Raw genomic sequence first — 27,470 nt, forward strand, 5'->3', positions numbered from 1 at the left:
TGACACAGCAGAACATTTCTGATGCTTCTACTGTGCCATATAATTAGGAGCTGTGAAGTTTATGAAAATTTTCACTGCTGTGACACTTTGCAATTTTGTTAAAGATGTTTTAGAGTTTGATAAAGAAAGCATTCTAAAATTCATGAAAGATGAAAAAATACAAAACAACCAACATCACTGTCTTGGTTACAGCTAGTGACTCGTGAAAAAGTATCGAGATTTTACTTTTTCATAAAATTGTATTATTTACCAGCATTTCTATCAACTTTGGGCTACACTTCATGGTACTTGAGTAAGGCTTTGCAGAATGCAGTATTTTCCCCGTGATTCAGCCACTGACATCTGGCAGTTCTGTTTCCTCTTCAAAGCTGTCAAACATTATCAGCTGCCTGAAAAATGCTTTAGGGGGTTTCCCTTTTATCACCCAAGGTCCTCACAAAAATGTCAGGACTTATTTTGTATGTATCTGTGAGCAACTGTAGTGTTTCTGTCTGACCTGGGCTTTCTTGGCCCACACACTAGCCTCTGCTTGACACTTCTTTTTGGCTGGCCACTCCTTCACAGTTCTTATGGAAGAACTAGAAGAATACCACTTTTGTTTCTTTTTGCTTTTTCTGTTTGTTTTTAGCCAATAGTCACTGAAGAATCAACTAAGCTTTTGTGCAGAGGGTAAAGAAGCAGGGACCAGAGATGCACAAACAGGAGGTAAAAGAAGAAGAACCATGAGGGGGTGACTCAACAGGCTAACACCAGGACCCCGGGATGCAGTCCCAATTCCAAATCCCTCTGGCTTAGCACATCTAATAGCACACGAGATCTTTTGAAGGTGAAAACTGAGTTGTAAGATTTGACTTGGGCTATTTTTCTCCAATTATAACTTGTGCGATTTGATTTATTTTTTCCCAATTATTGTTATTGCAGTAAAACACACATAAAATTTACTATCTTAACTATTTTTAAGTGTATAGTTCAGTAGTATCAAGTAGATTCACATTATTGCGCAACCATCACCATCCATTTTCAGAACTCTTTTCATCTTGAAAAACTGAAATTCTGTACCCATTAAAGAGTTAACTCCCTTTTCCTTCTTCCCCTATCCCCTGGTAACCACCATTCTATTTTCTGTCTGTAAGAATTTGTCTACTCTAAGCACCTCATATAAGTGGAATTATACAGTATTTGTCTTTTTTGAAGCAGCTTATTTCACTTAGCATAATGTCCTCAAGATTCATCCATGTTATAGCATATTGCAGAATGTCCTTCTTTTTAAGGCTGAATAATATTCTATTGAATGTATATACAATAGACATTTTGTTTGTCAATTCATTTGTCAATGGACACCTAGGTTGCCTCCATGTTTTAGTTATTACAGATGATGCTGCTATGAACGTGATGTACAAATATCTCTTCAAGACTCTGTTTTCAATTCTTTGAGTATATATTTAGATGTGGAATTGTGGGATCAGGTAGTAATTCTATTTTTAATTTTTTGAGGAACTGCTATACTGTTTTCCGTAGTAGCTGTAACGTTTAACATTTCCACCAACAGTGCAAAAGCGTTTCGATATCTCCACATCCTTACCAACATTTGTTATCTTTCAGTTTTTTAACAGCAGCCATCATAATGGGTGTGAGTTGCTGTCTCACTGTAGTTTGGGTTGCATTTCCCTAATGATTACTAATATTGATAGCATTATTTCATTTATTGTCCATTTGCATATCTTCTTTGGAGAAAGGTCTATTCGAGTCCTTTGCCCATTTTTTAACTGAGTTTTTTTGTGAGGTTTTTTTTTTTTTTTTTTTTTTTTTTGTAGAGTTTAGGAACTCCTTATATATTCTGGATATTAATTCCTTGTTAGATATATGATTTGCAAATATTTTCTCCTACTCTGTTGATTTTTTACTCTGTTTGTAGTATCTTTTGATACATAATTTTTTAAATTTTCAGAAGTCTAATTTGACTATTTTTTCTTCTGTTACCTGTGCCTTTGGTGTTGAAGCCAAGAAATAATTGCCAAATTCAATGTTGTGAAGTTTTTGCCCTATGTCTTCTTCTAAGAGTTTTACAGTTTTGGGTCTTGAATTTAGTTCATGGGTCCACTTTGAGTTAATTTTTGTATATGGTATGAGTTAAAGGCCTAATTTTATTATTTTGCATGTGGATATCCAGTTTTCCTAGCACCATTTTCGAAAAGATAATATTTTCCCCATTAAATTATCTTGGCACCCTTGTTGAAAATTATTTGACTATACACATATATGTGAGGGTTTATTTCTAGACACTCTATTCTATTCCATTCATCTGTTTCTGTCTTTATGCCATTACTACACTGTTTTGGTTTACTCTAAGTTTTATAAGTAATCATATAATTTTTGAAATCAGGAAATGTGAGTTATCCAGCAATGTTCTTTTTCAAATTTTTTTTGCTATTCAGGATTCCTTGAGATTCCATATGAACTTTAGGATGAGTTTTTCTATTTCTACAAAAAAAAGTCATTGGGGTTTTGATAGGAATTGCATTAAATCTGTAGGTTGGTTTGGATACTATTAAGTCTTCCAACCTAGGGAGCCTGGGATGTCTTCCCATTATTCTATTCTTTAATTTCTTTCAGAAATGTTTTGTAGTTTTTGCAGTTTTGTAGTGCAAGTATTTCACCTCCTGGTTAAGTTAATTCCTGGTATTGTAAATGAAACTGTTCTCTTAATTTTCTTTTCAGATTGATCACTGTTAGTGTATAGAAGTGCAACTGATTTTTGAGCTTTGACTTTGTATCCTGCTACTTTGCTGGGTTTATTAGTTCTAACAGCTTTTTGGTCGAATCCTTAGGATTTTCTACATATAAGATTATATTATCTCTAAACAGAGGTAAGTGTACTTTTTCATTTCTAATGTGGATGCTTTTTATTTCTCTCCCTTACCTAGTTGCTCTGTCTAGGGCTTCAAGTATTACATTGCATAGAAGTTGCAAAAGTGGTCATCCTTGCCCTGTTCCTGATCTCAGAGTAAAAGCTTCGAGTCTTTCAACATTGAGTATGATGTTCACTGTGGGTTATTTAAATATGACTTTTATTATATTGAGGTAGAGTCCTTCTATTCTTGGTTTAGTGAGCGTTTTTATCATGAAAGAATGTTGAATCTTGTCAAACACATGACTATCATTTGAGATGATCATATGTTTTCCCCTTCATTCTGTTAATGAGATGTATTAATGAAATTGATTGATTTTTCTATGTTGGATCACCCTTGCATTCCAAGAATAAATCCCATTTGGTCTTGATGTATAATCTTTAAACATGCAGTTGCAGTCAGTTTTCTATTGTAGCATTTTGTGGAGGATTTTTGCATCAATGTTATAAGGGATATTGGTCTGCAGTTTTCTTGTAATATTGTCTGGCTTTAATATCACGGTAATGTAGAATGAGTTAGGAAGTTTCCCCTGTTTTTCAATTATTTTGAAAAGTTTCAAAGAGACTGGTGTTAGTTCTTCTTTAGAAATGTTGTTGTCTGGCTTTAATATCAAGGTAATGTAGAATGAGTTAGGAAGTTTCCCGTGTGTTTCAATTCTTTTGAGAAGTTTCAAAGAGACTGGTATTAGTTCTTCTTTAGATGTTTGGTAGAACACACTGGTGAAGACATCAGGTCTTTACTTCATTAGGAGATTTTTTATTATTGACTGAATTGCCATGGTTAGAGGTATACTCAGATTTTATTCTTTTCTAAATGAAAACTATTATTTTACTTTAGGCTTGATAGGTTTTGACTTTCTAAGAATTTTTCCATTGAATCTAGGTTATCAAACTTGTTGGTGTACAATTGCTTATAGTACTTTTATAATTCTTTTTATTTCTGTAGAATAGGTGGCAATACCCTCATTTTCATTTCTGAATTTAGTAATTTGAATCTTCTTTTTTTTTTCATTATCTATCTACCTAAAGCTTTGTAAATTTTGTTGACTTTTTTGAAGAGGCAAGTTTTGATTTTGTTAACTTTCTCTATTATTTTTATATTCTACATTTCATTTATCTCTGTTCTGATCTTTATTATTTCCTTCCTTCTGCTAGCTCTGGGTTAGTTTTTCCTGTCTTTTTCTAGTTTCTTAAATTATGAAGTTCATTGTTGATTTGGGATCTTTCTTCTTTTTAATGTATTTAAATCTATCAATTTCCCTCTTATTCCTGCTTTCTCTGTTTTCCATAGTTTTGACATGTAGTGTTTTTTTTTATTCACCTCTAAGTATTTTCTAACCATCCTTGTGATTTCTTCCTTGATCTATTGTTTAATAGTGTATTGTTTAACTTCCACAATTTTGAGAATTTTCTAGTTCTCCTTCTCTTATTAATTTCTAACTTTATCCCATTGTGGCTGGAGAAGATACTCTGTATGATACCTACCTTTTAAAATCTATTGAGACTTAAACTGTGTCCTAATATATGGTCTATCCTAGAAAATATTCATGTGCACTTGACAAGAATGTGTATTTTGTTGTTGGATGGAGTGTTCTGTATACGTCTCTTAAATCTAGTTGGTTTATTGTGTTGTTCAAGTCCTCTATTTCTTCACTTATCTTCTGTCTGGTTGTTCTATTCATCATTGGAGTGGAGTATTGATGTCTCCAACATTATTATAGAACTGTCAATTTCTCCCTTCAATTTTATCAGTGCTTGCTTTATATATTTGTATGGTCTGTTATCAGATGTGTAAATGTTTATTATTGTTATATCTTCCCACCGTACTGAGCAATCTATGAATGTATAATGTTTTTCTTTGTTTCTTGTAGCATTTTTAAAATTTAAAATTCATTTTGCTTGATATTAGTATAGTCACTCATTCTCTTTTGGTTACTATTTGCATGAAATATCCTTTTCTATCTTCACTTTCAATCTATTTGTATCTTTGGATCTAAAGTGAGTCTCTTGTAGACAGCATATAGTTGGGCTGTTTTCTTATCCATTCTGCCAATCTTTGTCTTTTTAATGGTGAGCTTAGTCTAAATTACATTTAATGTAATTACTGACAAAGAGCAACTTACTTCTGTAATTTGCTATTTATTTTCTACATACCTTACAGCTTTTTTGGCCTCCATTCCCTGCATTACTATCTTCTTTTGTCTTAGTTGATTTTTTTGTAGTGAAAGGTTTAACTTTCTTCCTTCGTGTGTGTGTACATATATATTATTTAGCTATTTTCTTTTGTTTACAATTGTGATTACATTTAATATCCTAAAGTGATGATATTCTACTTTAAATTTATATAAACTTAACTTTAATAACATACAAATACTCTGCTCCTTTAACATCTCTGCACCCCACACCTTTAAGTTGTAAATGTCTCAAAATTACACCTTTATACACTAATAATTTTTCATGTCTCCACAATTGTATAGTAAGCAAAATGTGAAATTACAAACCAGACTGACAATCATGCTAGCTTCTAGACTAATAATTGTTTTTAAAATGATTTGACCCTTAAATCATGCAGAAAACCAAAGGTGGAGTTAAATACCATCATTATAGTAATTCTGACTTTTATAATTGTAGATGTATTTACCTTTGCTGAGATGTTTTTTTTTCCTTCATATGGCATCAATTTATTGTTTAGTGCCCTTGTGTATCAACCTGCAGGAAGGACTCCATTTAGCATTTACTGCAAAGACAGGTAAAAACTCCTTCAGCTTCTGTTTATCTGAGAATGTCTTAATTTCTCCCTCACTTTTGGAGAATATTTTTTCTGGGTATAAAATTTCTAGTTGACAGCCAAAAAAACAGCACTTTAAGTATATCAGATCACTACCTTCTGGCCTTCAAAGTTTCTGATGATAAATTTGCTCATAATCTTATTGAAAATCCTTTGTATGAGACAAATCAGCTTTCCTTCACTGCTTTCAAAATTCCCTCTTTGTCTTTGACTTTTGATAGTTTGATTATAATGTGTCTCGATGTGGGTCTCTTTGAGTTCATCAGCTGTCATTGAACTTCTTGGATGTTTATATTCATGTCTTTCATCAAATTTGGGAAGTTTTCCATCATTATTTCTTCAAATATTCTCTTTTTGGTTTCTTTCTTATATTTTTTATCTCTTTTTTGATATTTTCATTTAATGCATACATCATTTTCTTGACTTTCTCCATATTTTCCTTCAGTTTTTTAAGCATCTTTAAGATTTTTTAAAAAGTGTTTGTCTAGTAGATGTGCCACCAGGTCTTTGTCAGGAACAGTTTCTGTTGGTCTTTGTTTTTTTCCCTTGAGAGGGCCATACTTTTTGGTTTATTTTTACGCCTCATAATTTTTTTTGCTAAAAACTGGATATCTGAATCTAATGATATGGTAACTCTGGAAATCAGATTGTCTCCCTTCCTCAAGGATTTGCTGGATTTTGTTTGTTTGTTGTAATTGTTGTAGATTGCCAAGGATCAGCCCGAGCTGCAAACTTGGAGTCTTCTCAGGTCTTTTCTGAGCCTGCACCTTCCCCTGGGCAAGTACAATGTCTTTCTAACTTACCCCATATATGTGGTTGCTTTTGAATGTCTTAGTCTTCAATGTCTGGCTCCCAAAAAGGGAAAAGGAGAAAAATGAAGGAGACACGGGAAAAGGCACATGCTCTTTAAATCCCCTGGAAGTTACCATGCGTTGCCATTTCTTTGTCTGTACCTCTGTTATCAGAGGCAGGAATCAGTGATCACAACATAGATCCCTGTTATTTGTAGGACAGGGTTCATTTTTCCCATTCTGGCTCCTGCACGTTGAGCACAAGCTGCTACTGGAATGTATGCACATCTGGAAAGCCTGCCACAAGGCTGGGGTAGATGATGTGTAGCCACTATTGTGTTAAGAGCTGAAACTCACTGAAATTAAGTACAACTCACTGTCCAAGCCTCCTTCTGGAAGCTGCCAGTTTTGATTAGACACCAGGGTTCCAAAATAGATACATCAGACAGACTTGGAAAGAGTAATTGTTGTCTAGGTAGGGGGACAGATTCAGCCATCTTCACATAATTCTCTATGGGCTATGTTTTAAGGGTATAATTTCATTAAATTTAATGCATATACCAAATAGTGATTCATCAAACATAAAATAACATGTTTTATAATAAGCTGGTTTAGGGCACATTAAGAAAAGAAATAGTAAATATCTTAATGTATAATTGTAGAAACTAAAGAAAGAGAGTTGCTCTGTGTGCTCAAGAATGAAATCAAATTTTTCCTCTTTCAACTTTTTAACTCAACCATTACCCCCACTCCTCTTTCTTGGCATTTTCTTATTGTATCAACTGTGAAACGAGCCTACTTAAAATCAGACCCAAGAGAGGTAGGTAGAAGTTGTACTCAGACTCAAGAAAAAGCATGCAAAAATTTCTGTTCCTTTTAATATATGAAAAGAGGTTTCAAAATACAAATAGATAAATGTAGCTAACTAATTGACTTTAACATTAAATTCAACTAATACATAGCATTTATTATGTTATACCTGGAATTGATGGATTGGCGAGGGGTGAGTTTTCAGAATGCTATTTTGAAATAACTTGCATAATTTTGAAAAAGAGAATCCAGTATGATACTTTTTTTTTTTTTTATTTTGGAGTGTTCTGCCATAAAAATAGCACTGGTCATTACAATCTTCCAGCACTTTTCTCTGAGTGATAAAAGATATTTTGGAAAATGTGGCTTTTATGATCTTTGGGAGGAGGCCTGGAAAAGGAGGGTTGAGAGTTCAGAGTAACACAGGAAATCTGTGTTTATAATGCTTAAGTGTGTGGGTGTGTTCCTGTGGGCAGTGCTGGAGAGAAAAAATAAAAGAAAACGCATGCAAACCATTGCAGGCAGGAGTTGAACAAAAGACTCAAAGAGTCTGTAATATTTATGAAATGTATTCAATATTTACAGAATATACTGGATTGAGGTTATCAAAAACAACTCTTGACACCAAAAGCACAATCCATAAAAGAAAAATGTGATATTTGATTTCATCAAAATTAAAACTAAGATAATGAAAAGCAAGCCCTAAGAGAGTGAAAAGCAAGCCATAGGTTGGGAGAAAATATTTGCAGATCATGTGTCTGAAAAGGGACAAAACTCAACAATAAGAAAAAAAGAAAATTTTTTAATGAGCAAAATATTTGATCTGAGACTTTACCAAGTGAGATGATGCCAAACAGCATTAGTCATTAAGAAAATGTAAATTGAAATCACAATGAGATACTACTACAAATATATTAGAATAATTAACATACATTTTTAAAAAACTAACAATATCAAGGATCAGTGAGAATTAGAAACAGCTGAAATTTCTGTAAGTGGCCAGTAGGAACAAAAAATGACATAGCCCCTCTGGGAAACAATTTGGTAGCTTCTCATAAAGTTAAATATATACCTATCCTATGATCCAGCAGTAGCACTCCTCAATATTTACCCAAAAGAGATAAAACATTATGCTCACACAAACTTATAAGCAAATATTTACAGCAGTTTATTCATAATGTCTAAAAATTAGAGACAATCCCAATATCTTTCAAGTGATGAATAGATACATTCATACAATAGAATACCACTGAAAAATAAAAAGGACAAAACTATCTATACAAGTAATAATATGGATGAATCTCAAATGCATTATGTTGAATAAAAGCAACTAGGTTTCAAAAAACACACATTATAGTTTCATTTATATGACATTTCGAAAAAAGCAAAAGCATGGAAATAACAGATGAGTGGCTGTCCAAGGTTTGGAATGGGTGAGAGGGCTGATTAGAAATAGATGGGAGGAGGAAATTTTTTACAGTGATGGAACTCTTGATTGTGGTGGTTGTTACCTGGCTGTATGTATTTAACAAAACCCATCTAATTGCAGATCAAAATGAATACATTTTACTGGATGACAATTTAGAAACATTGTTTTCATTTGCTCATATTTGTTGCACATTTGTTACACAGAGCTGACATTCTCACCTTCTCCTGACCTTCAAATGTTTCCACAGATAAGGCAAGTTCTGAATGAAAAAAATAAAGTGATGTTTACTATTCTATAGTGACTTGTTGAGGTAAGTAACCTGAAAAAACATGGGAATGTGGGAAAGACTACATTCAAGAGCAACATCAAGCTAAATCTACCCCAGCGATCAGGGAGTAACATTTCAGAGTGGACTGATAGCACCCCTTCATTTAGCTTGCTCTTTTCGCAGGTGCTAGGGAAAGCCATGCGATGCCAACAAGCCCACACTGCTTCAACTTCCTGTGAAGAAAGCCCTACCATGATCCCCACCCACATTATTTATTTTGGTGTCCTGAACAAATAAGAAAATGTAGCCAGTAGTGTTTTCCTTCCATAATTCAAGTAGCACTGGGTTTTGATATAAAGGAAAGCAAGATGCTGGGCAAGTTGGTGTGGTTAAAGAGCCTGCACAGGAGTTCTCTTGTGGAAAGTAGCAGAAAGTCCACTCATGTTCAGGAGCTCTGGGATCTAGTCTTGATTCTGCCATACAGTAACTTGCTGTGTTACTATATGAGCATTTCACATAATTTCTCTAGGTCTTTATTTTCCCATTGTCTTAGTTAATATCGTGGTTGCAAGAAACAGATACCAAGTCAAGTTGGTTTAATCTAGATACAGATAAATAGAAAGATAGATAGCCAATAGTTCTCAACTGGGCGGTGGTTTTATCACCCACCCATCCACCCCAAGTGGACATTTGGCTATGTCTGGAGGTATTTTTGGTTTTCATGTCTGGGAGGATTGATACTGTCATCAGTTGGGTAAAGTCCAGGGACTACCCTACAATGCATAGGATGGCCCCCAACAATAAAGAATTATCTGGATCAAAATAGTGATGAGGTTGGGAAACCCTGATATCTATGTATGTATATATGTATGTATGTATCTATCTATCTATCTCTCTCTCTCTTTGTATCTATACTATGTATATAATATTTATGTGTCTGTAATTTTTAAAGCATAGTATATTATTTCACAAAATCTAGGGAAATTTGGGGGGTTGGAACTCATCGCACAGGAAGAGTAGAAATCAAGGCAGATTTTGCAGGTTTTGAGTTCTCAACAGAGTTCAAAGGCCTTCCTCTTAGTACCCTCTGATTTCCAGGACTCACTTACAAATGCCTATTCTCTGTGAACCTCAGACTGAGGGGAAATGAGAAAGACACAGCTTGAGGCAGCTGTTCATTCTACTCTAGTTGGCTATGTCCAAGAGGGAGTGTTCAAGCCAAAGTTCAAGCCAGTGGCCATCCTTGGAGATTGGGTCAGGAGCCCTTAGGTGGAGTTGGGAAAACAGCCCTAAAGAGGCCCATTACATTTATCTGTAAGGTACCAATAATGCCACTGCTCCTCTGGAAGCCTACTATCAAATAAAAGGCTGTGGGCCCCAGGGGAACTTGGAAACAGAAATGGCAGGTGTCTCCTTTAAATGAAATTCATAATATTTCTCTCTTTTTTTTTCTATCTTGAAGAACAGATTTCATTTTTTACACTTCTATAGAACAAATGGAACCATGACTTATGTTCCACAATTTCCATAGCTGATTTCATGAACTTTAACAAGTTTTCTTTATTTATAGCAGTCCCAAACTTTATTCCCTTAGAGACGTCAGGACGTGGAGGGTAATTTTGCTGCCTGCCCTCTACGCTTTAAAGACCAAGTGAATTCAAAGAACAGTAAATCCCTGCTCCAGCACAATAAGTGGGGTCCAAAAGGATTTTACGTGGGGTCTATAATTCAATCAACTATTCATGGTCGCGTTATTTTGAAGCTAATGAAATGGCTGCCAGGAACCTGCACTGCTTGCCAGTGGGTAGCGCCAAACGAAGCCCATCCCAAACTTGGCTGAGTTTGCCGCCATCTAGTGGCCACTCCCAGCGTTAGTTTACACCTCGCAATGAACAGGATGCGGGCCTGTGGCTGGCCAGGACGAGCGGGCCATTCTAGGAATTTCCCGGTTAGTTGTCGCTCTTGGATTGGTCCAGACCAGGAAGACTAATTATTACAGGATTACTTAATAAGGAGCTTTTCTGTACTTGGAAACATAAAGCAATGGTTTTAATCTTTGTGAGATTACAGGCCCCTTTGAGAATCTGCCTATATGCATATAATTTTTCATACAATTTCTAGAGGGTTATGGGCTTACTAAAGCCAATCCATGGACACAAAGGGAAAGACACTGAATATAAACCTGATACATATGTTAGCTTGGTGTACTTGTAAGCCATTCTGAAGTCGTTTGGAACAGAAAGGGAAAATGGCAAGGGCAGGTGTGAGAAAAGGAGGAAATCTACTGCTAACTGGAGGATAGTAAGAGTCTTACTGTCCTCTAAAATGTGGCAAATGTCCATGGCTCTTTAGTTGTATTTATACATGCCATGTATCTCCACCTTAGCTTTCCACCCTTAAAATTGGTTCCTTTTTTACATGCCTGAGTTTTTCCTGGGGCTTCCTATTCTCCTCTGGTTTCCATCCAAAGTTGCTGGTGGACCAACAATAGGTTTGGGTTGGGAGTGAGAAGACTTCCTGGGATTAGGCTAGCACCCCCTATTGGCTGGTTGAGTTAGCAAGTCTTGCACCCTCCCTGGCTCAGCGTGAGGACGAGCATCCTTTAACCCCTCTTAGGATGGAATGAGACACTGTGTACAAGTGAAAGACACTGAAACAGTCAGAAGCAGTACACAATTTTTGGAGTCTGCAATGTCATTCCAAAAACAAGTCCTTCTAAGATAGTCCATAGGTAATTCAGGCTTAAAGCGGGTGAAATAAATGTCAGCTGGAATTGCTGGGAAAGAAAGGATGTATTGTTCTATTTTCCGTGGGCCTGTTGACAAGCGGCATTAATAACTATTACTAGCGCCTCCTCCCCACTACTCACATTATAAGCAAGAAGCTTTCACTTTTGGTTTCAGTAACCCCCTAACACATCACTTTACCTCATGGACTGTTACTTTACTCAAAGCTGAACTCTGGAATATTAAATAATGTCTTAATGTATATTTTTAGAAAAGAAAATTTTGCAAAACTCAAAACCACTACAATAAAGTAACACAACTGCAAACATTTTGTGAATGTGTTGCCATTGTGCTGTTTCTCTGGGTCTTAGCAACACTTATGGCAGCAGATCACAAACTTTGTGATCTTAGAAAAGTTCGAATACCTAGACCACAGCCCTTGTTACTTAAATCAGTGTCTCTGGAGTGGAACCTGGGTCTGGAGAATTTTTTAAACCTCCCCAGGACAGCCACATTTGGTAACCACTAACTTAGTGGAGGAGTTGAGAATGTTCAGCTGAAGCACTGAGGCTGCCTTTGCATGATTCCCTTTGGCCCCAGGGTGACTGCTCTGATCAATAAAACTATCGACACTCGCAAGCACTGGGGTGCTCACAGAGAAGAAATTAAAGGCCATGAAAACTGCAAGATGGGAAATGGTTAAGAGGCTTATAGTGGAATCTGGGCTTGAAAGGGAGATAAGAGAAGTGGATGAATGTGAAATCCAGGTAGGAGGTGGACAGGACTGACGGTGCGGTCAGTTGGGGTAGGGGGAAGTCATGAGGCCACGGGACGGCTCAAAGGTGACCTAGTTCCTGGGAAACAAGGTGGCAGAATGTCAGTCAGCTACGTACTTTGCAGAGCCCAGTGCAAAATGAAAATGTAGAGCCCCTTGTTCAAAAATCATTAAGAATTTTAGGATGGTCACAACAAAACATCAGATTCAGCATGGAGCCCTTCTAAGCATAGGGCCCAATGCAATTGGTCCTCTTTTCCACCCACACCATCTTCCGCTTGTTCCTCCTCCTTCTTCCATCTGCCTCTCCCTCACCCCTGTATGCTGGTGTCTCTCCCTTTCTCTCTAAGCTTCTCTGTCTTTCTTTCTTCCTCTCCTTTGCCCATCCTCACCTCTAATCACAGTTACCCACTTAACCTAACTGCCCACACTACAAAACTGAGGTTTAACTTTCATGTTTGGATTCCTGAGTAGGGCTGCTTTTCCTGGGGCCGCTGAGTCTGAAGGATTTCTTTGCCCACACTTGAGTTTCAGTCATCAAGAAGACTTTGATTATAGGAGCAAGACATACCCCTTGTAGCTCTGTTCAGCAGTCTAAGCCTTAATGACTTAAGCCCTGACCGCCCTCGGGGATAGCTAAATGCTCAGTTACCCACATGCTGTTCCAAATTAGCTTCAGAAACCGAAAGCCCCACTTCCCTCTCCATAAAAAAGTCAGAAATATCTCTCTGGACCAAACTGTTGTTCAATCACTAATAAGGACAGGAAAAAAGAAATGCTTCGGACTCATTTTAAGTTAGTTAATTTCACTGGGCTGGAGAAAAGTTAACAGGCCACAGACAGGCTATTTCACAAAAATCTCTTTGATACCTGTAATGTGCTGGAAACCGTCCTTGGCAGTGATTATCTAAAAGTGCATGAGACAGGCAAAGTCTTGCCTTCAGAAGCTTACGATCTAGTGCAAACATGCAAAGGAATGAGATTGTTTCAGGCACAAATAACAGTATAAAGAAAAAATGTAAGATAATGGGATAAAGAGAGCTTGGAGTTGCAGGGGCTAATTATAGCTAATTATACTAGATGCTAGGGTCAGGAAAGACGTCTTTGAAGAGGTAATGTTTGAACTAAAACTGGATGGAGTGGAGGAAAGGCCCTGGTAAGATCTGGGAAGCACATTTCAGGAAGAACAGCAGACAGGCCTTGAGATGGTGTCTATGAGCACTGGGTGTTCAAAAAACTGTTAACAGAAGGAGAGTGTGGCTGGGACACAGAGTGGGAGGAGCAGAGGACTAAAGGTGGGTGGACAGAGAGAGGCAGGGGCCTGATCCCATGGGCAGGGATCATGAGTCTGAATTTAATCCTAAGTATACTGAAAATTTTAATGAGGAACTGACATATATGATTTCCACTTTTAAAAGATGTCGAGTCTGGCCACCATGCAGAAAATACATGGTCCAGGACAAGAGTGGAGGCAGGAAGCCAAGTCAGCTAACTATTTCCTAGACCAGGCAAGTAATGGTGGTGTTTACAGCATTGGAGATAATGGAAATAGTCAGATTAAGGACATAAATTGGTGGTGAATCCAAAAGTCTTTTCTGGTAGATTAGATCTGGAGTGGAAGGGGAAAACATGAGTGGAAGATGACTCTAGGTTTTTAGCCTGAGCAACTCTGTGAATAGTAGAGCCTTTTGCAAAGGGCAGGTGAAATGGGTGTGGAGGGGTGGGAAGAGGGATGATTCAGCATTCTGTGCTGGACACACTGGGGGAGCGAAGCCTGTGAGATATTCAGGTGGAGATGTGGGGCCATCCAGAATCCAGAAAAGAAGTTGGAGCTAATGTATGAAAGTTAGGGTAGGATTTAAAGCCATGGAAAGAGCTTTAAAGGTTTTAAGGTTGGATAAGAGGACAGGTGGACTGAGCCCTGGGACCGGGACCAGTTTCACAGAAAACCTGTACAGTCATAAAGGGCTCCATGCTTAGATGGTCCCTGCACATGGTTTAATGATTTGCTGTCACTATCTTGAAAGTCTTAATAATTTTTGATCAAGGGATCCCACGCTTTCATTTTGTACTGGGCTCCACAAATGATGTGGCCAGTCCTGCTTGGGATACTTCATTGTTGAGAGATCTGGTAGAGAAGAAGACCTCATGAAAGCAGACTCAGAAAGAATAACTAACGAGGTAAGGGAGAGCCAGGGGGCATGGTGTCAAGGAAGTCTAAAAATTTTTTTTCAAGGAGAAAATGCCTGATGGTGTCAAATGCTGCAGGACAGTTGAGTAAGACGAGGACAGAGGATTCACTCTTGGCTTAGCAAGGTGTGGATTATTAGGGACTTTGATTGGAACCTTCCTAGTGGAGTAGCATGCACCAGTGCTTAACTGGGCTGAGTGCTGAGGAAGAAGGAATCAGATCTATCACTTATATTTGAAAGCCTATGTCAAGAAGATGTCTACATGGGGGTACCTGTCTTTTTTTTTTTTTTTTTTTTTTTTTTTTTTTTTTTGAGATGGAGTTTTGCTCTTGTTGCCCAGGCTGGAGTACAGTGGCCCAATCTCAGCTCACCACAACCTCTGCCTCCCAGGTTCAAACAATTCTCCTGCCTCAGCCTCCTGAGTAGCTGGGATTACAGGTATGCATCACCATGTCCAGGTAATTTTTTGTATTTTTAGTAGAGACAGGGTTTCTCTGTGTTGCTCAGTCTGGTCTCGAACTCCCAACCTCAGGTGATCCGCCTGCCTTGGCCTCCCAAAGTGCTAGGATTACAGGCGTGCGTCACCACGTCCGGCCCTGGGGAGGTCCCTGTCTTTAAACCTATGCCCCTTCTCCCTCCATCTCCAGCTCCATTTTTCATAGTCAGGGGCCTCACACACATGGATGTGGACACCCCAGCCCAGACATCCGAACTTTGTTCTGGGCTTCGCTGCAATCAACCGTCTGCAGAAAAACCACTGGGAGGACCTAGGAAAACATTCTTGCAGCTCCTGGCCATCTGCGTAGGGAATTTCACAATCTCAGATGGTCTAGAAGGCAGGCAGGGCTCAGGGTCTAGGTGTGCATGTCCCCTTAACCAGACTCTTTGCACTGTGGGGAGGAAGGAGTACAGATGGTGCAAGAAAAGAGCAGGACCCTCTAAAATACATGTCTCCAATGGAGGCCCCTGTTGTCCAGGCCTATGGGCTATACTGGAGATGAAGATGTGGGTAGACGAAAGCTTTTCGTGGTAGGAAAATTGAGTAATTCTCACTTAGTTGTATATATTTTTCTCTATGAATGTTATCAGCGAGAGTGACGGCAGAAGGAAGTGTTAAGGCCTTGAGGGGAAAATTTAAAAGTAGGCATAAACGTTTTGGGGAAAATGAAAGTGAATTTACTAGGTATGTGCTATAGTTTAAATGATGGCGTCTCCTCCAAAATTCATGATGAAACTTCATCTCCAATGCAACAGTAGTAAGAGCTGTGGCCCTTGGGAGGTGATTAGGTCATAGCAGCTCTGCTCTGATGGATGGCATTAGGATCCTCATAAAAGGGCTTGAAGGAGTGCGTTCACCCTCTTCTGCCCTTCCCTCATGTGAGGTCACAGCACTCCTCCCTTTTGCCCTTCCATCCCTTTCTGCCATGTGAGACCACCGAGACAGCATCATCTACAAGGAATGAGCCTTCACCAGACACTGCTCTTGAAAGCACCTTGATCTTGGACTTGCCAGCCTCCAGAACTGTGATAAATAAAGGTCTGTTCTGTATAAATTATCCAGTCTCAGGCATTTAGTTACAGCAGCACTAGTGGACTAAGACAGTAGGTGTGGTAAGTTGGCCTGGCTATGTCGAGTGCCCACCTCAGATGACTGGTCATAAATTCAAAGTGAATCCAGGCAGCTCAGGGGTGATTTTTCTCCAGTGATGTTCAGCTGTCCAGGTACAGGCACTGAGAAGGTGGATTATTGGGTTTAAATAGGGTTAGGGGTTATGATGAGGAGAAATGGCCAGATCATTTAAGGCTGCATGTTCAGTAGTAGATTTCATGCTAGTTATGAATCTGTGGTAAGGAGGACCTAATGCGGTGACTGATAGTGAAAAAATGGGACCAATGGAATGGTGGCTTACTGAGGTAATGTCAGAGAATTGCTAGAGTGGGTGAGCTGGGCACATAGGATGTGGTGGGCACAGAGTGGGAAGTCTGAAAGTGAGATTTCAGAGGTGGTACAATTACGGGGGTGACGTGGTTTATTTATGACTACGAGTGGCTGAGCTGGTTGGAGGAAGTATTATCTAACAACTCTGCAAAGGAGGTGGAACTACCGGCCCCATTTTTCAGATGAGAAAACTGAGACACGGAGACATTAAAGTGACTTGCCCACAGTCAAAGAAGTGAGGAAAGGTTGAGCTGGAAATCAAACCCAGGCTCATCTGCCTTTAGAGGCCTCATTCTCAAAGACTGCCTCCTACACTCAGGTATGGCTTCGTGGTTAAGTCAAGTGTCCTTTTTTGTTTTTCTTTCAGGAAATGATTTTTATCTGGAATCTTACTTTTTATCTGTGAAGACACAAAGTTACTACAGTATCAATCACTTTCATTACCATGCTGGGCATTTCAGGCCACAGAAGAATGAGATTGGGATAATTTTGTGCTGGCCAGAAAACCGGTTAAATTTGGGGTTTTCTGGGGAGAAATAATGAAAATAGACCACATTTATTGGTGGAAATGCAACTGTATTGTCTGTGGGCACTCTCTACTGGCTCTAAACCAGAAATGACAATGTGGGATTAGAAGCTTGATTTGTGGCTTTTTGGAAGGAGCATACAGACTTGAATGAACATGTAATAACTTGCCCCTTGTAGATATCTAGGGGCTATGGCTCAAGTGGGGCAAGAAAAGCTTTTGTTACAGAACAAACCCTGTGTCAGCTTTTTAAATGTCACAGTCACAGTCACGCTGCATATGTCTAATTCCCTTTAGTGGGCCAGCCCCGCTTCCTCAGAGTGTCTCTAATGAGACTGTCAGAATCCTAACCTTTTCCATCTTCTTACATTCTGAGCCTAGTAAAGTGTCCAGCACATAGTAAGTGTCCAATAAATATGTGTCAATCAGAATAGAAGAAAAATGAGCAAAACAGTACAGTGTCACAGAAGGGAGAGGGACTAATTACACCTGGGTAATTCAGGGAGCCTTCCCAGGAGGAGCTGGGTGCTGGCCATGGTAATGGGGAGGGAGGAGTAGAGTTGGAAAAAAAAAATCCAGAAAGCAGAATAGCAAACTTAGGGGCCCGACATAGAACTCACAAAGGTAGGAATTTTTGTGTGATTCTAGAAAGAAGTACCTTACAATACACTGACAGATGTGGCTCCTGATCTTTCTGGAGAAAATGTGAGCAAGACTAACAGATTTCATAAAAACAGATGGAGGAAGCTAGCATGACAGTTTCAAGGAGGCTGAAAAATGAATTTGGAAGGACTTCTAACCATGAGTACTAAAAAGAAAGAACAATGACTCCAGGTTTAAAGATATTTTCTCCTAAATCAATTTTTGCCATAAATTGTGTGGCTTCTCAGGAAATTCAGTTCAAGAAACATACAGAGCACCTATCACAATCACAGCTTTGTTTCCCTGGGCCTAGAGAGCTGATTCTAGCATTACTTTCCTGGTTTTCACACTGAGTTCCATGTCCCAGGAACAGCCTGAGTCCCAGACAAATCAGGCCAGCTGTCACTCTACCTGGGAAGGAGAATGCGGACCGCTCAGAGGAAGAAGATCAGTGCCAAAATCAAGATCAAACAGGTTGGTCTCAGGACAGAGCACAAGGGCTGGGCTGAGAATGGACTGGAGGTGACAGCTCTCTATCTGCTATCATCTTTACTCTTGAGTTGTCTGCATAAGAAAATTCCTTACCCACTAGTAAAGTGGATTTCTGGTTTCTGAATGACCAGGTGCATGGAATCAAAATGCAGAATGACCGTCAAAGGGGAAGAATGCATGCACAAGAATCTTTGGGTAGCATCAGCAGAATTGAGGACAAGAAAGACGGGAGCCTCATTTTGAAGGTCCTGCTCTTCCCCCCACAATTATATCTACAAATAATGATCTGAAAGAGACTGGTACGACAGGTACAGGCCTCTTACAGCTAATAGGAAAAACTCTGCCACTGCTGTAACCCACATGTAAGTGATCACAAGCAGTTAAACACTGAGCCCCTGAAGCCCAAACAAACAACTTCCAACCTCACTTCAGTGGCCAGAGGTACACATGACAGTAGGAGATGGTCGACAGCTCTGGAGGAGGAAGCACTAGGTCATGAAGGAGGGTCTTCCACACAGCAAACAACCTAGAGTCCCTTTGCCTGCCCAAAGCAAGGAAAGTTTGAGGAACTGCTCCTGTCATAGCACAGAGACAATGACATTTCTACAGCAGGCATTCTGCAGGAAACTTACCAGAAGCTATCATTATCTTTATTAGAAAGTCACAACTCAGGCATTTTACTGATTTGGAAAAGAACTGGCAAAAACAGACAAACAAAATAAAGCAAAAAGGAAGAAAACAAGAATAGCCATGCAGACAAAATTGACGCAAGTCATGCAAATTGAGAAGGAAGTGAATATGTGGTATTTGGAAGCATAAAGAGTAAGAAACAGAACATGCCAGTCAACTGCAGATCAGTATGTGTGCTGTGAGCCAGGAACAGACACTGGGCAGGAAAGGAGATATCTGAAGATGTTGTAAAGACCGTATGTCTAAAGAAAAGAATGAAGAACTAAACTTAACCAAGACAGACAACACGCTGGCACTGCTGGCTGTGCTTTTCACCAATGACTTAATTCAAAGGAGTTGATATCAGATCTCCATTATAGCTGATGTCCATTACAATAATGATAAAATGATAATTACTAGTGTTTATAATGCACTTACTAGATACCAGCTCTTATGCTAAAGTTTGACATAGATCATCTTCTCTTATCCTCACAATAACTGCATGAGTTAGCACTAGGATTGCATTCATTTTACAGTTGGAAAACCTGAGGACCAACGTCACACAGTGACCGACTGATGATACTGGGATTCAAATTCAGACAATCTGGCCCCCAAGCCAGCTTTTTAACCACTGTGTGATAGCTGGCTCATTCCATTATGGTAGTTTACACTTTGCCAGAAAATTCTTTTTGTAAACTTTATAAAATTATTTTAAAATATTAAAAAGTATTCACATCAGACTCAGGAACTCTATATCGTACTGCTTCCTCTTTCACTTTGAAACTCCAAACCAACAAGGAAGCAAATGGTTCAGCCACCATAGGCCAAAATTCCAGCAGTGGGGTATGGCCAGCCCCATCCAGAGCTGAGATCCATGTGTGCATGTTTTGGGGGTGGATGGGTAGTATGGTGTGGAAAGGAGACAGTGCAGCAGCTGTCACCTTAGTTAGTCACAGCTTAAGGAGAATAGACGGTGGTAGCAAAGTTGAGCATCACTTTTAGAAAGGTGGAGGGGTGGTGAGGGGTGCTCACAGCATGACAGGCACAGCAGGGCAATGCTGCTTAAGTACCTGTCACATACAGGTGAGCAAACACATGTTTTATGATGAGTAAATCAATGAGTGAACGAAATGAAATGACTGGTCTGAATGTACTGAAGATTCCATAGTTTTATGTAACTCTAGGGAAAGAATATGAGTGGTTATGAGATTGCGTTTTACTTTATGAACTAAAAGAAATAACTTTTAACATTTTAATATTCCTTGAACCCTTCTTAGATAAATTGCAATGCTCAGTCACTACTAAAAAGTATAAAATCTGAAGCTGAGTGTGGTGACTCATGCCTGTAATCCCAGCACTTTGGGAGGCTGAGGCAGGAGGACTGCTTGGGCCCAGGAGTTCGAGACCAGCCTGGGCAACATAGTGAGACTCCCCCATCTGTATTTTTAAATAATAAAATTTTATAAAGTATGGAAATTATTTGTAATGAACACATAAACTCTGATCAAAGGCAAAGTCGAAAAGTATGCTAATCAAATGGGCGTTAGAAGTTGTGACTGAGCTTCTTGGCAGCCAAGACAAAGAGGAGAACACAGCAAGTTGCACTCCTGTCTTACTAGAAAGGAGGAAGCACTGCAGTCCCTCAAAGAAGATAAAGTTATTTTCTGAGCACTGAATTCCCAAGCAACTTTCTCACATAGAGTTATACATAGAAGCCGCTGGCATTGTCCATTCTTCCTTCTCATGTTTCCAGTACAATTAGGAGCAGATTTCATGAAATCATTACTTGCAGGAAAGCTATAAACTGAGGATCTAACATTAAAAGACAACTCAGTGAACCCTATTCTGTGAGCATAGCAAGATAATGTAATCCAAGTACAGCTTCTAGTCTGATCTGAGGTTGGAAATGAGACTGTCTATAAAGAAAGGAAACAGATGTTTGCTGAGCACCTAACATATGTCATATGCATGAAATATTTTCTTCCTCTCAGCATATGTGTTACTAGTCTCATTTGTAGAAGCTAAGCAACTTGCCCCAGATTCACTGCTGTTTAAAGCAGAGTCCCAAGTTCATGCACACTTTCCTATATCATACGTTCTCCTTTCTTTCACAATTTTATCAGGAAGAGTCAATGGACAATTTAGCCCCTTTCTTTGGGCAATTTGAGGTTATTCTCCCCAGTGAGGGCCTAGAGTGCTGGTGTTACATACCTTATTAAGAATAACTCATTTTGTTCAAAAGCCAAAGGATCAGTTAGTTGTGGGGTTGACTCATATCTCCATGTTCAGAAATGTTCATGGCTCTTATCTCAAAGGAAGTCCATAGTATTGAAAGCTGAAAACTTCTCTGTTTAAATGGCCTGGGAAAGGATTATTATACTCTCTTTTTAGTGATCAGAAGAACTAGAGACTCCCCGTGGACAAGATGTTTACACTGCGACCACAGCATGGGTAGGAACTGGGTGGCGGTAAGAGAGACCCGGATGGAGAGAGGGCTCCAGGCAGATGAGAAAGAGCTGGAAGCTGCAGAAGGGAGGACATGGCTGAAGTCTCCGGTATGCAGCAGGGGAAGGGAAGGTGACAAGAGAGAGGTGGGCGGGTAAGCAGGGCCAGATCATAAAGACTCCATTTAATTCCTTCATGCAGAGGGTCTGTACATAGTATAAAGCCTTCTGCTTCTCCAAAAAAGCAGATACGATGTGCAGGAAAATCACTGTGAGAAAGACGGCAAGTCTGGGGCGCCCTCAAGAACATCTGCACCCAGATCTCAAGGAAGGTGAATGGCAGTGATGGGAACAGGGGTGTGGGGTCAGAATTCCTCTTAGGCACTATCTGGGGCTCCCATAGTTGTTCTCATCACAGCACCTCTCTCACCACTTTGCAGTTGTCTCTGCCCCCACTGAACAGTACGCCCTGCAGGACTATCTTCATATTTCATATTTAGCTCAGCTTCCTGGCAGCCAAGACAAAGAGAACACAGTAAGTTGCACTCCTGTCTTACTAGAAATGAGGAAGCACTGCAGTCCCTCAAAGAAGACAAAGTTATATTCTAGATCTGGCAGGCCTATGGGTATCATTTTTTTTTTCTTTGCAAAGTGACTTTTGGTTTTTAAACAAGCTTTCAAAGAGAAAAAGGATGATGAGTAAAGCCTAACACACGAAATGTCAATTATTTTCTCTCTTTGTAACTTTTGTATCTCAGTTCCTGTCTGGGGACTCTACAAAATTTCCATGCCATCCTCTGAGACAGAATCCCCACAATCTGCCTGTGCCTCACTGTGGCTCTCCGTCATGCTCTTCCAGGTACTATTTGGTCTCATTTGCTGTGGCCACAAGTGGGACTTTGCTTCTACTCTTTCCTCCCTCCCATCTCTTGTATCTTAATACAAGTTCAGACCACTCGACCTGGGTACACCTTCATGCAAGATTCTTTCCTCAAGCTGCCTTGTGTGTGATAGGACCATTTTCATCAACTTATTTCTCTCAGTTGGTCCGAGCATCTTTCCAACACCTCCACAGTGGGCCTTACTCAAAAGGACCACATTCCAGCTGGTGGAGTCCCCATAGAGTTCTCCCATTGGATGCTATATGAAGATGCTGCATAACTGTGAGGTGTGAGACAGGGAGATGGCAGCACTACCATTAATGAAGTGACTTATAGTGATGTACACCCACGCCAGAGCCATTGGGCATCTTAACCCTGGCCTAGTTTCAGACACATAGGCACCAAGAACCACCGAGTTAGCCTCTGCCAATCCAAGTGCACAGTCTCAGACAAAGTACAGAATCTAAGTTGACCTCGTCTGGCATGTATAGAGAGAATTTTGTGCATGAGTGGGTATAAAACCAGGTCCTATCGTCCCATCACCACTTAGGTTGGTCCCCACTCTGCTGCTGCTGCAGAAGGCCCAGAGGTGACATCAGTCCATTTTCTTCAAATGGCCAGAAGGCTGTTGGCCTGGGCAGCAGGAAGCATGCACTTGGTGGAGAGAATTTAATTTATGCCTAAATGTTAAGTCAACAGCAACATATGGATAGACATTTTTACTTAAACAACCAATAGCAATATAACTTCTGCATAAAAACAGAGTGGGCCCTGGAAGGAGCAGCTCCCTTGTGTAGCTGTTCAGTGTCTAAGGAAGGCCGTGTTCATATTCTTTTTTTTTTTTTTTTCTTGAGACGGAGTCTTGCTCTGTCGCCCAAGATGGAGTGCAGTGGCATGATCGTGGCTCACTACAACCTCCGCCTCCCAGGTTCAAGCAATTCTCCTGCCTCAGCCTCCTAAGTAGCTGGGATTACAGGTGCCCACTACCATGCCCAGCTAATTGTTTGTATTTGTAGCAGCGACTCTACTTGCATGTGTGGGGATCTTTACCAGTTGGAGGCTACTCATGGAAAGCAAAGACTTTGGGCACAGCAAACAGACAACATTCAGTCCATAACCCAGGCTGGTCTGCTTAGCATATGGTAAGTTTGGTAATGAATTGTAAAGAAAGCTCTCACCACTTTCTGATGTTCAGAAAGCTGAACGTCAAACAAGCACAAATCGGTTCACCATGGGCTATATAGTTTCAGGATTCCCCAACCTGGGGAACCTGCATTTCAGTGTTCAAATAAGGCACAAAATGTGCTCAAGTAGACTGGCCTGGTCATTGGGAAGCCATGTAACTCTTTCAAGAAAGCCCTGTAACCTGGGACTGGAGGTCCAGAAAGTCTGGACCTGTCCTCCAGTGATGACAATTCAGTTAAAAAGTTACATAAATTAACAAGCAAAATATTTGAGTAACTGCGTGAAGGCAGTGAAAAGCTGTCATAATTCTAAAATTGAAGATGACAAAGGATCAAAGGAAGAAGTGTGTGCTCTTGGCTCCACCTCAAGTCAAGACTGTTTTGCTCTGCATTTTCCTTTTTCTTCCAACCCCTATTCCCACCAGGATCAATAGGTCAGATGCAGGAAGGTCTGTGACTTTTTTTCATCACTGCATGAATATCTGTCAGACTCACGGTAGTAGACTCAGGTGAGTCTGCCATCCAGCAAGACCCTCTTCAGCTCTGAGATGGAAGTACAGTGGAGAGTCCCGCCCCTCGCTCTCAGAGACTTTCACTTTCACTCCAGCTCACAAGATTCTGGAAACTGGAAGCATAGCTCATCAAAAAAAGCTAGGGCCCCTTTCCTGGGTCACATTCTGTGGCAGTGTCTTCTATTTCACCAAGTGCCCATTCTAGTGTCCTTCCTAAGCTATGGCCTGGATCCCTGAGGACAGATCTCAATAACAGCCTCCAAAAAATTGAGCTACAGAGTGAATCATGAGTTAATATTTGGGTTCTAGTCCCAAGTGACCTTATATTCCACCCTTTTGGTGATCATCTACTCCAGGAGTTCTCAATTAGAGAAGATATTACCCTCATCCCCATCCCCAAGGAACACTTGGCTATATGTAAAGACAGTTTTATTTGTCACAACTGGTAGTGGTAGGGGGGTGTTACCATCTCCCAGTAGGTAGAGGCCAAGGATTCTGCTAAATATCCTATAATCCACAGGACAGGCCCCACAACAAAAAACCATCCAACCCAAAATGTTAATCGTATCTAGGTTGAGAAAACACTAAAACCACAGATTGTCAGCTTTCCTGACATAACTCCCAGTTCCACAGGTCTTCCCAACAGAGGTAAGTTTCTTTGATATATTGGTAAGCCAGTTCCTATAGTTACATCTGGACACAGGATACTGGAGAGGGGATTGGAAGTCCTGTGACTGAGTCAGGGGCTCTCCCCCATCAGAGGACTCAGCTTATGATCTGAATTCTAGTTCATGTGACACTTATAAATGCATCCTACCGTAGCCCAGTCCTTCAGGGTAACAAACTTGTAGATAGCATGGATAATGACAAGGGCTCCTCTGTATTTCATTATGTCCTTATTATTATTTTTTCATTAAGTAATACTAAATAACACCATCTCCTTGTTTTTGTTGGCTGAAACATTCATTCAGGCAACAAATATTTATTGTGTGTCCAGTTAAGTCCAAGCACTGTGCTCTGTACTAAATGGGTGATAACTGTCTGCTGGGGCTAGTGAACACAGACCACAGTACCTACAGCAGGAGTTCTTCCTTGGGTGAGGATGAAAGTGGGGGGTGCTTGTTGAAATGCAGGATCCTGGGCCTTCCTCCAGAGATTCTGATTTTGTAAGGATGGTGCCAAGAAATCTGCATTTTTAGCCAGCACTTGATGTGAGTCTGATATAGGTTATCTATGGGACCATGCTTTAAGAAACATTGGTAAAAATCATGAAATTCATTCAATCAAATCCCAGACCTGAGTATACACAGTCTTGAGCTGTAGTGTGGTAATTTCCTATATCTGTGAAAAAAAAATCATTTAACTATTAATTGTCTCAACTGTCTCATTTTTTAAAACAAAAGAGTGTAAGACCCTAATAACCTGTGTTCAAACACAGGTGGAGAGAGTGCAGAATGACCTTATTTATGTAGAAGTAGGACACTTTCAAAGGAACAGAACCGTATAATTTGTATGACATACATTGAGCATTAGCCAAATACATTGGTATCAATGATAGGAGGAAAATCTCTTGCTTATGTAAGAGGTACGAACACTATCTTTTCTCTGAACTGACCTCAGCATACAATCATTCATAGCTTGATTAGGGAACACTAGTCTCCCCTGGTTATCAAGATAAATGGCTTCTCTGATTACTCTGTTTTCTTTCAAATCCTTTCTCACACCTACATCATTAATGCTCCGCTTGTGACTTTTCAATGAAGCACTTATTTTAGTAGCACACTTAATCCCTTTAGAGGTTCAAATCTAAAACTTGTTCAAGCAGAATTCCTCCAAGCTGTTAGAAACACCTTAATACTTATCTATGTCTAATATCAAGGAAGTTATCTCATATATGGCCGAGATACATAAATGTAGGCAATCGTTTTCAGCCCAGTTGCTCTACCATGAATTACTGTGACCAATTTAGCAATAGAAGAAATCAATGTAAAGAACTTCACAACGAATATATAGATTAAACTTAATGTATCACTATCATCATTAGAAGGACAGGGTAAGGATTAAAGGACAGACTATCTCAGAAAATATGCAGTCTCCCTTAAAATAATAATAAATACATCTCTTTTCCAACTCATCTAAGAATTCCCTCCCATTCTGTTCCTTTAATTGTATCTTTATTACATAAGGTCTTCATTATACTTTAGTACTTTTTTATGTTCCTGTCTTGTTTTTGTTGTCTACCTTTTGCTACAAATAATACACCTTGACTCCTGGGCTCACAAAACAGAACACCCATTGAATTTACTTACAGATTGAGCACCTCAAAAGACTCTAGTCTTTGTGCTCCTGTTCAGAACCATTCAAAATATGGATGAGTTTCCAAACAGGAAGGAAATGGAATATGCTAAAAACTCACAGTTTGGTGTGTAATCTGTAGCCTTAAATCATCTGAAGTACCCCAGATCCTGTACACCAAGAAGTTCCATCCCACTGTTTTGTCCAAATGAAAGAGAACCCCCTCCCAGCATTTTAGAACTTGGACCTGGCATGCCAACTTAAATGCAAATGGTCCCTCAAACTCAGATTTGCTGCGATATCCATTTTTAAGTAGACTATGCTCCCTGCAGACCAACATGCAAATGGTGCTCGAGTATACGTAAGAATCACAGAGGCAACAAAGACAAGACACCAACCATACCTATTTTCGCAGCCTCCACTTTCAGGTTGAAATCCCAGTTCCTTGGCAATTTTAGGGACATTTTGCTTCCAGTTTAAGTGAGTAGTTAGTGAAGCGGTGAGTCTGTCACTGTTTGCGCCCTTCTTGTCTTTTCGCTCTTTCCCTCTGTTTTTGTGTCTGTTTTTGTTCCTCCTTATGATTGCTTCACAAGCAATCTTAGGCTTGAGATTGATTTGCCAACGTGTCTCCTCCTTTCTCTTAGATGAAAGGTCCATCCATCTGTCACTGGAGGATGGCACCCAAACTCCCCCAGCCTCCACCCTCAGTCCCACAGGGGCTGGCACCCTGCTTTTCTTGCTTTCAGTTTTACCAGAAATATCCCAATTGACACTTCCCTCTGCGTCATGGGAAGCAAAACTCCTTTTCGAAAGAATCTCAGGCCTCACTGAGTTGAGGTCCTGATAAACAACTGCTGCCTCTCGGTTTTGTGTGTGTGTGTGTGTGTGTGTGTGTGTGTGTGTGTGTGTGTGTGTGTTTAACTGTCTGCTTCCTTGCATTTGAGGAAGTGGGTGGCCGTTCAGTAAAGATGATACATTATGAGCACTCTTTCTTGAGAAAATGGTTTTTGGAAATGCTTGAAAAACCAGAATGGTTGCTTCTGTTATAAAAGGCTACAGTTTTAATTAAAAGAAAATGTTCAAACTCCCATCATCTACTTCAACTCTAAGCTCTCCTCTTCCTCACCTAATGGATCAAGCATCCAAAAATGGTCAGAAAAACAACCAACATTCCCCAAAGTTATCTTCTTTTAAATTCT

General features: G+C 39.8%; 1 protein-coding gene across 5 annotated transcripts in view; it reads right to left on the bottom strand.

Moving 5' to 3' along the window:
- ARHGAP25 (Rho GTPase activating protein 25) overlaps positions 1 to 27,124 on the bottom strand; it is a 90,699-nt gene extending 63,575 nt beyond the window's left edge. For 2 of the 5 annotated variants that reach the window (XM_005575698.4, XM_005575696.4), the window contains exon 1: positions 26,675 to 27,124. In XM_005575698.4, the coding sequence (XP_005575755.1) occupies positions 26,675 to 26,735 (61 nt within the window). In that variant the 5' untranslated portion in view covers positions 26,736 to 27,124. Of the gene's footprint in view, positions 1 to 8,944; positions 8,986 to 26,392; positions 26,552 to 26,674 lie in introns of those variants that run through there. The other 3 variants (XM_074011628.1, XM_065527008.1, XM_065527007.1) reach the window with 2 other exon arrangements.
- Positions 27,125 to 27,470: the final 346 nt, after the last annotated feature.

This window comes from Macaca fascicularis, chromosome 13 (genome assembly GCF_037993035.2).
Source record: "Macaca fascicularis isolate 582-1 chromosome 13, T2T-MFA8v1.1".
In the NCBI taxonomy this organism is placed as follows: Eukaryota; Metazoa; Chordata; class Mammalia; order Primates; family Cercopithecidae; genus Macaca; species Macaca fascicularis.